This window comes from Corythoichthys intestinalis, chromosome 2, assembly GCF_030265065.1.
Source record: "Corythoichthys intestinalis isolate RoL2023-P3 chromosome 2, ASM3026506v1, whole genome shotgun sequence".
Taxonomy (NCBI): Eukaryota; Metazoa; Chordata; class Actinopteri; order Syngnathiformes; family Syngnathidae; genus Corythoichthys; species Corythoichthys intestinalis.
The window spans coordinates 22,423,246-22,441,718 of record NC_080396.1 but is presented as its reverse complement, the minus strand read 5'-3'; the positions used below and the strand labels follow the sequence as shown (position 1 = coordinate 22,441,718).

Sequence of the window (18,473 nt, the reverse complement as noted above, 5' to 3'; positions counted from 1 at the left end):
GGCTCGCCTTGGTGACACGACCTTGGCATTAACCCCCTGACCGACAATGAGCTTTGAATTCCACTATGTCTTCCTGGGAAGTGTGCAATGTGAGGGCAAACAAAGGAAAGCAGTAGTGTGAGGATAACGAGGATGAGCACGTCGGCATGGAAGACAAAGCACGGACGCACAAAGAGGATTAAAAGCACATATTTCCCCGGAGATACTGCTGGAAGTTTCCACATATTCTTGGCCAGCTGACTGGTTGCTTAGTTGTCTCCAATTTCAGAAATTGTGCTGGACTCAGGCAGCCATAATGATACAGTACATTGTGAGTTATGTAGGCAAGCCATGCAGACTATCCATTTAATTAAGCTGCAGTTTGCATGGGCAAAACATGATTGTGGGCTTGTTTTGGGGGGGTTGTTATCTTTACCCCTTCTTGCTTGGGGCCTCCTCTTAAGTCTCTGAACACCGACTAGTGGGCCCATACAAGGAACGTTTTAATTGAAGCACCAGTCAGTCTCTTCGTTTTATTCCCTATCTGTGATAACCAACCTGCTGGTGACCTTCTACTGGTCAGCCATTGAGAGCCTGCTGACCTATGCTGTGCCAGTGTGGCACTCAAGCTGCACAGAGGAAGACAGTGGAAGGCTGGAGAGGGTGACCAAAACTGCACAAAAAGTCATCAGCTGCCCCATTCCTCGCTTGTCCACCATCTACAACTCCAACTCTGTGCCTAGAAGGGGCAAGGATCATCATGAAAGACTGTGCACACCCCAGCTTCCACCTCTTCAACCGGTTGCCCTCTAGCAAGCTGTACAGGGTTATACCAGCCAAAACAACCGGAATGACAGACAGTTTCTTTCCAAGAGATGTCACATTACTCAACTCTGCACTGAAATACTGACATGCTGTACACCACTGGCAATGTCACTGCCATTGCACTGCTAATGCCACAACATTGTCACATGCATCTCACTATGTAACACTATATGTTCTCAGACACTGTCCCAATCTGGGTGCTGCATATGCAATATTTGCACTGTAGCCTCAATATCTATGCACAAACTGTCCTCTGCACTATTAAAAGACGTCAGCCATCTGCCTCCTATTGTGACTACAGTAAATTGTTATAACCACACCACAACCATATTACTACTACCTCACCACTTGTTCACTTTATTCCCAATCTGTGCACCCTGTAACTTGTGTTTTTTATATTAAACTTTTGTTTTATGTGGTACACTTTATGGTGAAACTTTAAATCTCACTGTATTGATAATAAAAGCTTTCTATTCTACTCTATTCTAATGCTTCCCAAATTTTGACTGACAAGCTCTTGAGGAGGTTGCGTCCGACTGTGTTGTGTTAAAGCAAAAACACCTACAATATGACATGTTCATTCCAGCGGAAAGAATGTTTAATAAATTGAAAAAAATCCACGGAATTTATTTTTGAATTTTTCTGAAAAAAAAAAAAAAAAACGACATAGGGGAAGCCATTTCAAATTGTGCTCCAACTGGTGTTTTGCCAGGTTTTATTTTGTTCAGCAATTTCCACTGAACCGCTACTGGCAAACCACAGCGAAAACTACTGTGAAAATACAAACAGCATTTTTGGCAATAAAACTAAATAAACATCCTCATTCTCAATGATACAATTACAGTGATCCCTCATTTTTCGTGGTTAATGGGGGAACCCCCCCCCCCCCCCGCAGAAATTGAAAAACCGCGAAGCAAAGGCTGAGTCTTTTTTTTTTTTGTGTGTGTTCACTCTATTTAATTAGATTTAACAGCATTGGAAGGAGGTACATATAAGACATTTTCCCCTTTTTTCCCCAATATATAATTAAAAAAAACAACCTTAAATGGTTTTGAAGCACTACAAATGTAATAATTATGATATGTCAGATATTATATATAAAAGAAAACAATGATTTGTACATATATAAGTGCATATATCTTAACATTCTTTAATAAAATTCTGTATTTATTTAATTAGGCGAAAAAAATCCACGATAAACTGAGGGCGAGGGATTATTGTACATACTTTGTGCGGCTTCTCAAATATTCAGGGGTAAACTGTTTTTTAAAAAAATACTGTATTCATTTATTTAATTCGGAAGAAAATCCACGAAGGACTGAGGGATCACTGTACATACTTTGTACCGCTTCTTCTCAAATATTCAGGAAGGAGTAGTACAATTCTCTTGCTTTCTTCTATTTTGCACAGTACTTTTTTGATATTTTTTTCTGCGTGTATCAATGTACATTTTTCAGAAATGTCCTTTATGCTGCTTTTTTGTCAAATTTGATTTCTTTTTTGGCTATTTTTGCAACATTTGATGTAGAGCTGTAGGGCTTCAACTATCGAAAATTTTAGTAGTCGATTAATCGATGGACTAGTTAGTTCGAATAATCGAGTAATCGGACAAGGAACATGAACATTTAAAATACCTGAACTGAGCCTCAAATGATATAAAAACAATTAAAAATGATGATCTATGTACAACAAAAGAACAATTGGCTAACTTACATAGAAAAAGTCCACTAGCTTAAATGCTATAAAATGCAATTAAAAAAATTTTTTTTTTTTTTTTTTTTTTTTTTTACAATGCTCTTAACAAAAGGTTCGGACACATATTCCCACAAAAAACGGCTAAATATACATATAAACTATATTAAGAATGTATTAAAAAACATTAGCTCAAACAAAAACTTCACTTAACAGGGAGCAGTTGGATTCAGCCTGTGAAAAGAGGCAGACCAGAGGTCAGTGTATCCACCCTCATCAATAAAACTAAATGCAAACACTTTCAAAACAAACCATTACAACGCCACTCTAATTAAACGAATACTCGAAGCAACAAAATTAAATTGGAGTATTTTTTCTAATCGAACACTCGAGTTAATTGATTAGTCGTTGGAGCACTATAGACCCTACCCACCGACGTCACAAAACCACGTGCTCGCTGTATGGTTCCGCCCACTTGTCCGTCATTTTGTCTCTGTATTAGCATTGGTTTCAATTGATCGAGGAATTTAAAATGCATTTCATGGAAGACCCGGTGCTTTCTGATGCCGTAAACTCCCTGGATGTGTTGCATAAAAGGCGCTATGTGGAAAAGCTTCGTTCTATACAGTCGCCAGATCCATATTTGATGCCCAAATCGATGTTTTTCGACCCACTGTCTTTGCCCTGTCTGCCTGACATCTGCTACGCTGATATTTACAATTATCTTGTCCACACAAAATCAGCCTATTCTCACGAAAATTTGAAAAACTTCAAGAGCTTGGAGGCTTATAAATACTTCGTTGCTGGTTGGGTGAAACAGGTCCTCGTCCAAGAAAATTCGGCAGGAATCTATCTTGTGCTTGGAAAGGTGAGTTACGAAATTTTCAATTCAAAATCTTTTGTTATTGCTAACATCCACTGTCAAGTCTAATGTATTTCATGTCGTTTGTCAATGGAGTTAAGGCTTTTAATGTTTATATGGTTTAGCGATAGCACTCTCACTACATATATACGTGTATGTTGTCGGCGATTAGTCTAGCAATTATCTTAATTGTGGTTATTTGTCAGCCCAAAACCCTCTTAGTATATCTTAAATGCATCTTACCGGATATAAAATGACTACTACATAGTCTGTGGTGATTTTTTGGTGCCCAGTTTTCACGTCGAATTGCAGCCGTCCATTTCGCTCTCCTCTTTGGATCCCTCGGAATACGGTAAAACTTCAAGTCTCTCCTTCCATCTTCTCTGTTAGTGCAACCAACAGCCACACACGCCTTCACCATTTTGATTATTAATGTTAACGAGCAGAAAAACACGCCGTAAATAGGAGGAATGTACGTAGCCGTAACAGGTTAACACTATGTTTTGACGGACAATTGGGCGGTACCATTCAGGAGAGCGGAGTTGTGACGTCACGTGGGTAGGGTCTATAGTGTTGTCCTGATCCAATACGCCTATAATGATATTTTTGGAGTATTGGACAGTATCACATTTCGTCACAAGATTGGATCAGATCTAGTCGTCACGTGTGTTCAGCATGGTAGAGCTTTTCGGCTGCTAAAAATAAAACCACCAGACTAGCGGTTCATAAAGTTTTTCTGCAGCACATCCTTACAGAGATTCAATTATTTTCAGCACCCCCACAGAAACAAAATTTTCAATAAATACACATACGCTTAGCTTGCAAACATTCATTCTTGGGAGTCATCAGAAACATGAACAAAAAACATAACTCAAATAATCACTGCATCGGTCACTATTGTATTTGAAAATCAGCCTGGCAACTTTGTTCCTGTATCATTTACTTTTTTCTCAACAGCCCTCCTGCGGTGGTGTTTTTAAGATTCGCGGTAGTAAAATTAGCGCCATCAGCTGGTATGACTTCATAATAAAAAGTGTTCATGGTAACCACTCACATCCCCACTGTAAAACCACTGCACTAGTCTGCTGTACTTCTTCTGTAGCTGTCATAATAGCAGACTTACTGTATTTTGAAGCAGTCATTACCATCATCATCATCAGTGGATGGAAAAGTACTAAGCGGCTGTGATTAATACGCAACTGTGCAGCCGACAAAATGTGTGTCATGTAGGAGATCAGTGGAAAAGCCTGTTGGTGCGTGCTGATGCTGTGATTCAAAATTTCTACATTTATCCATTAGTTCATCTTCTGTTCTGCTTATTTTGTTTTAATGTCTTTACAAAAGAAAAACAAGCATTAGTTGACTTGCTTAGGATGGGAAAGCAAATTGCCATTCCTGATAACGTTTCTGTCCAAAAGACCAGATTAGAAGGGAAGGGATTTTTGGGTGATGGTCTTTACCTGATCATAACTTGAAAACTGTGTCGCTGTTATTATTGTTAATGGTATGATTATTATCACCACTATAGGATGTTATTTATTCTTCCTGTAATTAATAAAATTGTAATGAAATATACCATTGAGAAGCAAAAATTGATTTTAAATGTCATTTCAACAGAATAACTGTGATGTCAGATGAAAAATAGATTCACTATAGAGTCATAGTCAGTCTGTCTAGTGAGATTATCAGCATTGGAGGCAAAACAAAAGGTTTAAAGACCAATCTGGGACAAAAGAAGGTGAGAAAGGATAAAAATTAGGTAATCTACGTAAATAGTGAACCAAGGAGGTGAACACGACAACAAGAGAGCCTTAGGCCACAGCTGTTTGAAGGGAAGGGCCCGTTTCCATGACAAGACAAACCTAATGACCTGTCTTGTCTGGTCCTGTTGAGGCTTACAGGAAGGTGGGGGATGCAAAAATGACTAAATGTTACTAGCACCATGTGCTAACTGGTACAAATCTGGTGAGGATTGCTTCAATTTGAGATGAAACAAAGTGTACCGCCACTATGCAGCCTGCAGGTGTTTTTCAATCTCCTGGATTTACAGTAAACTACAGAAATGTATTCAAAAAAAAAAACAAATAGGAAACCCCGGGAATAGTGAGTAAACTAATGTGGATGTCCAACTTCATCCACAAGTTGAGGAGAACAATAAATCCAGTGGCAGGACTGTAGTTTAGTAACAGTAACATTGCCTCTTTGCTCTTTACAGATTGTTAAAATTCATAAATGACCCCTACGATCGACTGATAAGAAGAGTACATGATCTGATAATAAATCTTTTATTCATGGCCCAGAAATACAATAACAAACACAAGCGGGTGTATTCCTGCTCTTACATCACACCCCCAAGTCATAAATTCAGGGGAAACATAAAAAAATTGTGACATGGGGGAAATTCACATCCTGGAAGTTCTTTGAAATAGTGAAACAGGCCATGAAATGTGTACGCAAATGTTGTCGTAATTAGAATGTCTTTACTGAGGCACTTATACGATTGTTGATATTAACTCTCCTATTTTTATTATTACTGACAAATTTATGACAAATTTAAAGCTCATCATTTGATGAACTCTCGCGTATTGATTACCTTTTAATTGCAAACCAATTAAACACATTGCTTCCTAATGAAGGTTAACTGATATATCGGTCAGCCGAAATATGAATGTTTTTCAAGATCGCCCATCGGCCAAGTTATGTTAGCAATTTGGGTGCTCATCTTTCTCATAAAGGTCGACTGAAATGTTGACCGGCTAATACAGTATATCGGGCCGATATATGGACTTTATTTCCAAGATTGCCCGATATTAGCCAATATAATGGGATAACTGTTATGTTCACCGTTTTGGTGATGTTTCTTAAAAAGGTCGACCGATATATTGGCCGGCCGATATATTGGGCCGATTGATGGAATTTTTTTCCCCATTATCGGCTGACTCACTGTTTGGGTGATGATCTTTGTTAATTGTGATTTTGCACTATTTTGTTGTCAAAGTTACAAAAAGAAGTACCAGATTTTTTTGTTTACCTCCAAAAAAGACATTCATATAATGAGTTTTTCAATTACCTTTAATAAACAACATTCGTTAAGAAAAAAAAATATTGGCCTCAAATATCAGCGAATAAAATCGTCTTTAGACATTGGCAATCTGCTGAATTTTTCAAAAATAGGAATCGCCCTTTGAAAATCCCATATTGGTTGACTTCTACTTTCTCATGTCAACCATAGACTTCACTGTGAGATGACGAGAAACTGGGTGCGGGGCTTTTCCGTAGAGGGCCTATTTTCAAAAACTCCCTTAGGTATATATGGGTCTCCGTGAGCAGCTACAGTACAAGTATAACAAAATTTAAAATGGATATAAAATTATCAGATTTTACACTAGATCCACAAAAATCACCTAATGCAGAGAATCACCTATATTTTTAAGCCTAATGGCAATATTTAACATATCATATACGTTTTTGCCCAAAATAGTGACAATTTTTTTTTTTTTTATTTAGTGCAATTTTGACGCAAGTTTTCAACAGCTACTAAATCACAGTTTTCACATCAGAAACGTAATACGTGAGGAAAGCATGCGGAATCATCTTGATTTTACTCAACAAAAGCAAAATTTGTATTTGTCTATACACAATCACAACTAATTTAGGTTGATTTCTGATGTCACTATTGCCTCAGCACGTCTTTCCGGCTACCTGGCCCTTGTCATTTTCAGATTTGAAATTTAACATAAAATAAAACACGTAAAAGCCTAATTTGTTTTTTGTATGGGCGTAGAAATGTCTACATTACTATTTTTTTGCCTAAAAACGGGCAGTTTGCCGAAAATGGCCTGATTATTTGAATGCAAAGTTACGCTATTGTGTATAGATACAAAATCCAACATGGCTGCTGTCACAAAACAATAAATGTGTAAATAAATGTGTCAATTCCTAAATTTCTATAAATAGGAACGTAAAAAAGTCTAGATTCTTGGTTAAAACAAACAAAAAAACTGGAAGTTATTGATCATTTTTTTCTAAGTATTTCAAGCTAAAGTTATGCTATTTTTTCCCCCATTCATTTCATTTTTTTTGCAACATTTCAAAGTGCATGCATGGTGCATTTTTGTATAACAATTACCTTGAATCCTCGACCAAATCACTCTCAAGACACACCTGCCTGCTTGTATGCACTAAAAATTTCATCCTATTTCCACCTAAATTCAGCGTTAGAACGCTGCGTGTTTGAGTTTATCACAGTGAAAGCCGACACGATGCTCTGCCTGGCCCGGCTGCTTAAAAACAGTAACACTAGTAAACAAAAACAAAGTTTTTATTAGTAACACTAGTAAACAAAAACAAAGTTTTTATTGATCCAGGAATATTTTATCACAATAAATTTTCTAAGACATAATGCTATACATCCTTTTTGTTTATGACACTACGAAGACATTAGCTACATTTGAGACTTTGACAACTGTACAATTAGTTCAATGTGTAATCGGATGGATGTGCCAATGTTGTCTGACGGATGATAAGTGTGTAAATTCTTTGTCTTTTTCCACTACGTTATTCAGGTCAGTTACCATGGAAAAACGTGATATACAAAAGCTCACATTCTCCATATTTTCTCTACCTTTTGGCTCCAAAGATTGGGCTATTCAATTGAAAAGAGGAAGGGGGGGAATCCACATGATGCCAGGGTGGAGAGTTAGCAGGAGGGAGCAAAGCAACCAAAACAAGCAAGCAGCAAGCAGGCACCGTGTCTGTCCCCCTCAGTCTTCTGGCCAGACTCCCATTGTCAAAACTGGCAGGTTCAAAGCACTAATTCATTAAATGGTCCAGTGGTCATACACAAGAGGCCCGTCACCCCTTTTCAACCACCTAAAAGAAGTACATCAGCTTTAGCCCTCAGTGTGACCTTGTTGATGTAGTTTAGTGTTGCTAAATCTGATGAGGAAATTAACAGGGGAGGGAGGTCGTCATGTGCTGGCTACTTATTTCCGTTTAATTTCACTAACTGTCTGTAAATCTCAGAAAACGTGTAAGAGGTGACAGGTAGTGTTTACTGCATTGTGGAAAAAAATAACCACATGATAATAAGGCGTTTAAAAATTGCCTGATGTGGTGATTTTTTTTGTGCGATATCACTTAAAATCTGGTCCAAAAAACATCTTAAAATTAGTGCAAAACAGGAGAACCTACAGTATAAAAGTAATATACAGTATACTGATATGAGTTGCATATCATTTCCATGTTTTCAAAAATTATCTATGGTAATCATTTTCTTTACCGCCTATTCAGTAAAGTTGGGAATCTCTGGCATGAAGCAGATTCGATATGTATCTAGATACACAGGTTACGATTACATTAAAAAACGATACATTTTTATGGCCGAGAGATTCGATACAGTTTAAGAACGATACGGTTCGATACAGAGTGAAAACGATACGGTAGTAAACATTTGTTGTGTGTGTTTGTACAGTATTTTAAACATATAAAAAAAGACCACATTTCAAATAGCAAAATTAAACAACAAACTTTCATAGCAATGTTATGTTTTATTTTTTATGAAAAAAAATTAAGGCTTACTATATGACCGTCATTTTGTTGGATGGGATTGATAATAAAATAAAACTCCAGTGACAGACAACAATAAAGTGCAGTAATTCAAGTACTGTATTTCCTGGTGTTTTGAACACAATAGGTAAGTAATTTAAGTGCAAACTTTCAATGTAAACATCTTACAAGCAAAAAATATTCATTATATGCAGCAGCTCTAGAAAAAAAGAATTAAACCTGCAATCTTATCATAAATAAATAAGAAATTATGCTTTACCACTGATATAACTGGGGGAATAAAAAAAATGGCATTTTAGACAGGTCAATAATCATTACTTTAACCTAATACACAGCAAAGTCTTTCACTTATGCCTGTGTTTCCATATTTTTTACTCCTCATCACTGTCCATATCTTTTTTGAAGGGCAGATTTTTTCTTGAGGAAGATCAACTAATCCACATGTTCATGTTTAGGTAGACTGCGTTTCGTGGAAAAAAAAATCTCCAGAGGGTCGTGCTGCCCTTTCCACCATTGTAGTGGGTTATTTTTCAGGGTTAAAAACTCACGATCTCTGTACTGCTCCACACTTCACACTAGCTCTGTCCCATGCGAACAGATCTGGCTGCCTTCCTCACTTCAAAGTCCGACTTTTGTTTCCTGGGTGCGTTGAAAATCAATCGCTGCACGTCGCTGGCATCGGTGCTCAAACTGTCCATTGTTTTAGCATGTTGCTTCGTTGCCACTACTAGTTTTGTTTTGGGCTGTGAAGAAAACGCTATGGAGCGTGCGTTACAGTGGTTTTGTTAGCTCTCGCATTGTTATGACACGCCCGTGACGATCGGGTAATGACGGCGACTTGTAGCAGTTCTTCTGAGGCAACCACGACCCGACTTTTGAGTTGTGCTTGTTCATATTATATCATGCGTGCGGTCTCAAGCTAAGTGCGCTGTGTGGTGAATGACACAAACGCATCATGTGAAGTAAAAGCTAAATTATTATACCATTAAGCAATGCATTGAACTAGGCATTAGAAGCTGATTCTTGTGCTCGCGATAGCCGAATTCTATCTCTACTATCAGTTCATTGAATATTTAATGGCTAATTACTGTCGAATGGTGACTTTACTATCGATACAGCTGTATCTCTCACCTGTAAAACCGGATACCCGGTCGTATCGGTTTATCGTTCTCAAGCTTGCTATTCAGGCAAGAGGCTGACTTCACCCAACACTGGTCGCCATTCAGTGGCATGAAACTGATACAGATAGACCAGAGGTTGCGCTAGACATTTTCGTTGTCTGTCATTTTGACTGACAGGGTCATAAAAATCCGGTCATAGTCTATTTTTACCCGTCACTTAAATTTTTAAAATTATAATGATGACATATTCAATAGTATTTAGTTTTCATTCATTTTTAATTAATATTGTAACGCTTGCTTGGCGGCGAAAAATTAGACACGGAAGTCGTGGTATTTTTCTCCCTTTTTACTCTGCTTACCGCCAACAACTCCGCCCCCAAAGAAAAAGAGGCAACGATATAGACCCCAGTCACCAACGTCGCACAATGATCTTAATTGTGGTTGTCAGCCCAAAATCTTCTAAATATATATTAAATGCATCTTACCAGATATAAAATGACTACTACACAGTCTGTGGTGATCGTTTGGTGCCCAGATTTCTTGTCGAATTACAGCAGTCCATCTCGCTCTCATCTTCGGGTCTCTCAGAATACGGTAGAACTTCAAGTCTCTCCGTCTATCTTCTCTGTTACAGCAACCAACCACACACGCCTTCACCATTTTCATTATTAACGAGCAGAAAAACACGCCGTAATAGGAGGCATGTACGTCGCGGTAATGTGTAAACATGACGAGCTGACACACAATATGGCGGCTCCAGTCAAGGGGGCGGAGTTGTGACGTCATGTGATTGGGGTCTATACACAAGCGGCAATCTTGTCCATCAATTGGATGACGCGCTGGCACACCGGGTGCACCAATAAGAACCTCGCGTTGATGTGTCAATCACGGTGCCGCCGCCAGACCCCGGTGACGCTACAATATTCTGACAGAAGAGCCAACGACGTCATGCATTAAGAGAGACAATAGCTAATTAATGTGCTAACTCGCCACCCTGTGGTCTGGGGTGTGAATTGCAACCTGTCAAAATGACGGACGGACGTCAGTTTTTTCCGTCACTGTTTTAAAAAACCGGTCAACGACGGAAAATATCCGGTTAACGCGACCCCTGAGATAGACAACCAATCGTTCTCACACTCACACAGTCATTGAGGAGGAAGTAAACCCACCTTCCTTCCAACTAAATAAAGCAGCTAATGTACCATTACCCAATCATGCCTAAATGTAATTAAACTGTAATATTAGCCGTTATGTTAAAGAATTCTCAAACAGAATAATACAGGTTCAACATTTGAAATTGGTTTCTCAAAACAATTTAAACCAAACACCATAATAGGATGCGCCATTAACTTTACAGATCACTCTGAATAAGCAATCACAATAAACGCTCACACAGATGAAAAGGACAACGATGTTACAGGCCTGAGTAAACGGCAGCCTGCAATTACAGGAAAAAGTTCATCGGGTAAAAAAAGAAAACTACTGTAAAATAAAACAATGAATGCTGCTTTTTTTAAGTATATGACATGAGTTTTAAAAGACTTTAATAAATGTCACAATAAATCTTTTAATTATTAGTCAATGGCGTACCGCACGCATGCTATTTTTAGACCGTGACGTCGCATCGTAATGTGGAAATAAAGCAACAGTGGGACATTATAGACCCGCCCTTGCATAGAAAGAATGTTAATTCTGCTACTTTTCTCCGGTAATCTTTCAAAAACGACCATGCCGATCACACATTGCTTTTTTGGAACATGTAGAAACAACTCTAGACATTACGACATATGAAGGAATTTTTCTTCATACGTTTCCCGAAACCAAAAACTAGGGAGGAAAAAATGTGAAGAAAGAATTACTGGTGCACAATAATTATCGGTGCAATAATTATCGGTCCGATAATAGGAATTATGACGTCATCCTGATAAATCCAATAACATTATTAATTGGACCGATAATATGTACTGTGCTGGCTTTACGGTTTACAGTATACACTAGTATGAGAAATCAGTTGACCATTTGCGTGGCATTGCTGCCACCTGCTGGTCAGAATAATTCACTGCATCTATTTTTTGTTACAGTGGTTTGGTTCATTCACTTACACATTGCGGTGTCTAGCGGTAGCATTGACAATCGTGAGCGCTTTCTGTTACGTTTCCGCCTCGGAAATATATGTTTGTAAGTATTTTATGTTTACTATAACATATGGATGTGCAATATATGTTTACTTCTGTGGTGAAGGGTCATATGTACAGAACTTCAAAAGTTCTTGTGTTATAGAAGCCAGCCAATACTTCAGTAGCTCAAGCTAGTGTGCTATGCTATACATATAATAGTTCTGTATATATGTGTATTGTGCAGTTTGTTGTATATTGAGTATTGAATATGTATTTTTCTGTTGTACTTTCACAATATTAAGACGAGTGTCTTCCCATAAAAGCAAGAAAAGACCAAGCCACAATTCATTCTTAGCTGGCTGTTGGGCAGTGCAGAAGTGAAACACACTGTTTTGTTCATGTCATTATGAAAAATCTGGTGAGATCAAAGGCAAATCTATGTTGAATCCACTTTTTTTCTTTTCTTTTCTTTTTTAAACCTCCAGGTGTTCAAAAACTCAGGTTATGCCTTTTTTAAAAATTTTATCAGTATTCGATGTCGGTATCGGCTTTGAGGAGCAGGACGTTTCTGATGTCGGTATCGGTTTCAAAAAATGGATATCGTGCACCCCTAGAAAGAATCAACTTGCGCGGACTTTTAACGGCAGCTCGGTGACTCCATTCACATTTCATATGCAATTCACATTTTGTGGGGTCGGCATGGTCTTTCAGAGGACAAAGAGGTTGAGATTTTTAACTAATTTTTTAGTGTGACGCTGTGCCGTGCTGCTTCTGTCCGACAATGAATGACCTGAAAAGAATTAAAATGGTACCTGCCTGCCAGTTATCTTTAAAAAAAAAAAAAAAAAAAAAAAAAAAACTTTAGTAACGGGGAAGTGTAAATACATTATAGAATTAAGATTTGTTATCAATGAAAAAATTAAAAGTGTTCGCTGGCTGCCACTGACTAGCATTCGCGATCGCTACACAAAACTAACTAAATTACCCCCAAGAACGGTCAGAGATGACAACCAGAGGATATAATATATAAGAAAGACAGGGCTGGTGGTAAAGGATAGCTTGTTGAAACAGGAGAATGTCATTGTCAGTCGCGTAAGAAAAAGGTGTCAATAAAAAAAGCTAAGGCTATGCTTAGGTCGGCTCGTTTTTTTTCGTCTTTTTCAGCCCTCGACACTCAAGCCATCTCTTTAACAACACTTTTATGTTCTTCCACATCTTTGCCAGTGAATTTGGCACCAGGGACATCATTTTCGGAGAGAATTGGTAGGGTTAGCTCAGTAAACTATCAGTAAAAATCTTCGTACACGATTTCCATTCATTTCCTATTAGGGACAAACAGTGGCGTATCCCCCCTTAGCAACAGTAGCTAACATCATGAATATTAACGGGCGGAAGTGACGTGCTGCTTGCGGTACACTATTAGCAATCATAATAAATTAATTTTGTTTAGTATATTCAAGGCGTCACACATCAAAGTTGCCTGCCTTTACCTGCACTGTTAACACCAAAGCGATGCCAACAGCTATGAAAACGGGCACACAAAATTAAGGTTTGTTCTGTGCTCTAATACAGTACCAACCTTTGAAACTTTTTTTTTTTTTTTTTTTAAATGGCATACTATATTTAATTTAGTAGTGAGGTGACAAATGTACACTTTGCGTAGCACAAACAAAGGCACTCTGGTCCAGCTTTGCTGTTATGGTTGTGACATACTCGCTAATGTCAATATTTACCTACACATTTTCTATACTAGTCCTTCCAAAAAATTTGTAATGTGATAACCTCATTTATATGTGTCTTTGGATTCTTAAACGTGCATTGTGTAAATGTCCGATGAAAAGTTGTGATATTTATTTTCTTACCTTTGAGGCCCTGCGACGATCGGGGCATTCTGGGTGCTGGCACACAACCCAGTCCTCCTCTTGGACGGGCTTGTCATCTGAGAAAAAAAAAAAAAAAAAAAAAAAAAAAAAGGTACATTTAATCATCTCTGTCACTCCCAAAATAATCGTATCTCGATCTAATTACATGAATTCAGTAATACTCCTTTCTTGGTGAAAATGTTTAAAGTACTCACCACCTCAATTTGTAATGAACAAAGTGGGGTAGGGGGTGGGAGGCAAGACTGACCTCAAGGCAAAAGAGTGCAAAGCGAGAGAGTAAACACAAGCTTGGGGGGCAGGCGAGATGCATTAATAGGAGATCAGAGGGACATGAATAATGAGTGACAGGACAGGAAGAAAATGGAGCAAAGGAGTAGAAAGCTCGATCCCGCTTTCTTCAATAAAGTGCACTCACTCGATGGTCCAAAATAACAAATCACTAATGTCAAATAAACCTCTGAAAGCTACACCGCAAGTCAGTACTGAGTACTGATTAAAGGCTTTGTTTACATCTACATCTTGTGCGGGTACATACATGAGATAAAGACACGATAAAGTTTGGTCATATTTATCCGCCTGACTAATGAAGCCCACTTTGCACACAGAGTGGTCAGGATAGTGCAGTCAGTGTCACCTGTTCCCTTTCAAAAGAAGCCAACTACACCACAAAGTCTAAACTCAGACCCTTTCAAGAGGTCACTCCTGAAACACAAAGACACTTTTAGACCAAGCTGGAGGGGGGAAAAAAAAAAAAAAAAAAAAAAGAAAAACCGGAGGCCCTGTTCCATACGGAAAGTCTCTTTGAATCATCCATTAGGCCACAATTACACTGAGGGGTCAAATGTGCTTGTTCGAATGAGACAGTTTAACACTACCATAATTGCGAAAACCTCATGGTCAGCTGTTTCCCTGCAAGTACAAGGGACAATTTGTCTGTGGTGGACTTCCTCTAGCAGAGAGCTTCTCAATTATATTCTGTATTGCCTCCTTCCCCCCAGGAAGATGTGAAAGTTTCGCGTCCCACCCAACTCTCTGCCGCCACCATCACTTGTCTACAAAATTATTATTAGTAGAGATGTCCCGATCGATCGGGATGTCCGATCACGTAATTTTCAAAGTATCAGAAACGGCAAAAAAATATCGGCCATGCCTTTTTTTAATATAATTTTTTTTTTTAATTAAAGCGTTTTCTAATTGTATTTAACGTTACAGACATAATATGTTTCACTCTTCCAGAGTCTTTAGTTTAGGCTTAAGGTAGGGTTATCAGATTTATACTAATAACGGCGTTAATTATTTTTTAAAAAAATGTATCACGTTAAAATATTTAACGCAATGAATGCATGCGCTGCACGACCCACTCACGCATTGTCGCGCTCAATCTTTAATGGCACCGTTTTACCTATATAACGAGATAAAAGGCAGCGTAAAATGAGTAGAGTGAATTTTGGCAGCCTTTGGAGCCTTTTTGTAATTGGCTTAAGCCTTACAATCCCTCTCCCTACGATTAGAAATATTATGGGAAGCAATTTGGGGAAGCAAGGTAGCAATTGATCTTTTTCTTAACACCTTATGTTATTTCCCAACGCAGAGAAGATATATCAATTGGTAGCACTACGCACAGCCATGGTTCCACTTCCCATCATGCATTTGGGCATGACTACAGTATCATTTACCCAAAGCTCAACAAATACACTAGATGGCAATACTTAGTCACAATATACAAAGTCACAAGTCTTTCTATCCGTGGATCCCTCTCACAGAAAGAATGTTAATAATGTAAATGCCATTTTGAGGATTTATTGTCATAATAAACAAATACAGTACTTATGTACTGTATGTTGAATGCATATATTCGTCTGAGTTTTAGTCTTTTTTTTTTAATGCATTGCCAAAATGTATATGATCGGGAAAAATTATCGGGAATGATTGGAATTGAATCGGGAGCAAAAAACAGCAATCGGATCGGGAAATATCGGGATCGGCAGATACTCAAACTAAAACGATCGGGATCGGATCGGGAGCAAAAAAACATGATCGGAACAACCCTAATTATTAGGAGTAGTACACCTCTGCAAAGATGACTGACATCACTGAGAAGACAGAAGAATAAATTATACAGACATCTGCTATCTTTTGGTGCAAAGTAGTAATTACATGAGACACCATATTTGCAGCTCTGGCTTGTGAAAGCACTGTTCTTGTCGTAATTTTGCGACTTTGGCGCTTAAAGGGTTAAGAGGACTCTGTCCACAACAAGTTAAGACAAGTAAGGTCGATTTTTTTCCCCCCTTCTTCACAATTGTAGTGCCCTGCTTTTTTGTTGGTGTAAGTGCTTTTGTGGTTATAGATTGGCTGTAAAATCATCAGTGGGTACTGTGGCACTGTTTGGCTGCCCAGACAGGTTGCTGCATATGATTTTTAAATTTTATATATATTTATTTTTTATTCAAATCTTTCTTTGTAAGATCCGTCTATGTAAATATCTCATATAAGTTTAAGCTTATGCGTTCAATTTTTAAAAAAAATTAGGTGCTGTGGTTCTTCATCAGATGTGCTCCAAAGTGTGTAACATTTAGTAATTGTGAGACCTCTACTTAAGGTATAAATGACTTACAAGACATGACATAATGTAACTTTTGGGCTGCCGGTTATGGTAATCCCTAACATACAGTGGGGCAAATAAGTATTTAGTCAACCACTAATTGTGCAAGTTCTTCCACTTGAAAATATTAGAGAGGCCTGTAATTGTACACATGGGTATACCTCAACCATGAGAGACAGAATGTGGGAAAAAAAAAAAAAACAGAAAATCACATTGTTTGATTTTTAAAGAATTTATTTGCAAATCATGGTGGAAAATAAGTATTTGGTCAATACCAAAACTTCATCTCAATACTTTGTTATGTACCCTTTGTTGGCAATAACGGAGACCAAACGTTTTCTGTAACTCTTCACAAGCTTTTCACACACTGTTTCTGGTATTTTGGCCCATTCCTCCATGCAGATCTCTTCTAGAGCAGTGATGTTTTGGGGCTGTCGTTGGGCAACACGGACTTTCAACTCCCTCCACAGATTTTCTATGGGGTTGTGATCTGGAGACTGGCTAGGCCACTCCAGGACCTTGAAATGCTTCTTACGAATCCACTCCTTTGTTGTCCTGGCTGTGTGTTTCGGATCATTGTCATGCTGAAAGACCCAGTCATGTCTCATCTTCAATGCCCTTGCTGATGGAAGGAGATTTTCACTCAAAATCTCTCGATACATGGCCTCATTCATTCTTTCCTTGACACAGATCAGTCGTCCTGGTCCCTTTGCAGAAAAACAGCCCCAAAGCATGATGTTTCCACCCCCATGCTTCACAGTGGGTACGGTGTTCTTCGGATGCAATGCAGTATTCTTTCTCCTCCAAACACGAGAACCTGTGTTGCTACCAAAAAGTTCTATTTTGGTTTCATCTGACCATAACACATTCTCCCAGTCCTCTTCTGGATCATCCAAATGCTTTCTAGCGAAACGGACAAGTACTTTCTTCAGAAGGGGAACACGTCTGGCAGTGCAGGATTTGAGTCCCTGGCAGCGCATTGAGTTACTGATCGTAGCCTTTGTTACTGTGGTCCCAGCTCTCTGTAAGTCACTCACTAGGTCCCCCCGTGTGGTTCTGGGATTTTTCCTCACCGTTCTTGTTATCATTTTGACGCCACGGGGTGAGATCTTGCATGGAGCCCCAGATCGAGGGAGATTATCAGTGGGCTTGTATGTCTTCCATTTTCTAATAATTGCTCCCACAGTTGATTTCTTTACACCAAGCGTTTTACCTATTGCAGATTCAGTCTTCCCAGCCTCTTGCAGGTCTACAATTTTGTCTCTGGTGTCCTTCGACAGCACTTTGGTCTTGGCCATAGTGGAGTTTGGAGTGTGACTGACTGAGTGTTGTGGACAGGTGTCTTTTATACCGATGAGTTAAAACAGGTGCCATTAATACAGTTAACAAGTGGAGCCTCGTTAAACCTCGTTAGAAGAAGTTAGACCTCTTTGATAGCCAGAAATCTTGCTTGTTTGTAGGTGACCAAATACTTATTTTCCACTCTAATTTGGAAATAAATTCTTTAAAAATCAAACAATGTGATTTTCTGTTTTTTTCCACATTCTGTCTCTCATGGTTGAGGTTTACCCATGTTGACAATTACAGGCCTCTCCAATCTTTTGAAGTAGAACTTGCACAATTGGTGGTTGACTAAATACTTATTTGCCCCACTGTATCTACTGTAAGTGTCAGAAGTGCTAAATGGAAGAAATGTCATAATCCTCTTAAAATGTATGACAAAAAGTGGACGGATCACGTCTCTTGTATTTTCTGTATTTATACATTACGCCCCTGTCTTCCCGTCGACTTCCTTCAAATCATGCTGACATTTCGTCTCGC

The 18,473-nt window shown here is 38.5% G+C and overlaps 1 protein-coding gene across 1 annotated transcript in view; it reads right to left on the bottom strand.

Moving 5' to 3' along the window:
* The window catches only part of plekhg5b (pleckstrin homology domain containing, family G (with RhoGef domain) member 5b), a 106,879-nt gene that overhangs the window by 62,397 nt on the left and 26,009 nt on the right, over positions 1-18,473 (bottom strand). The window contains exon 2 of the mRNA XM_057829425.1: positions 14,027-14,103. Within this exon, the coding sequence (XP_057685408.1) occupies positions 14,027-14,103 (77 nt within the window). The remainder of the gene's footprint in view (positions 1-14,026; positions 14,104-18,473) is intronic.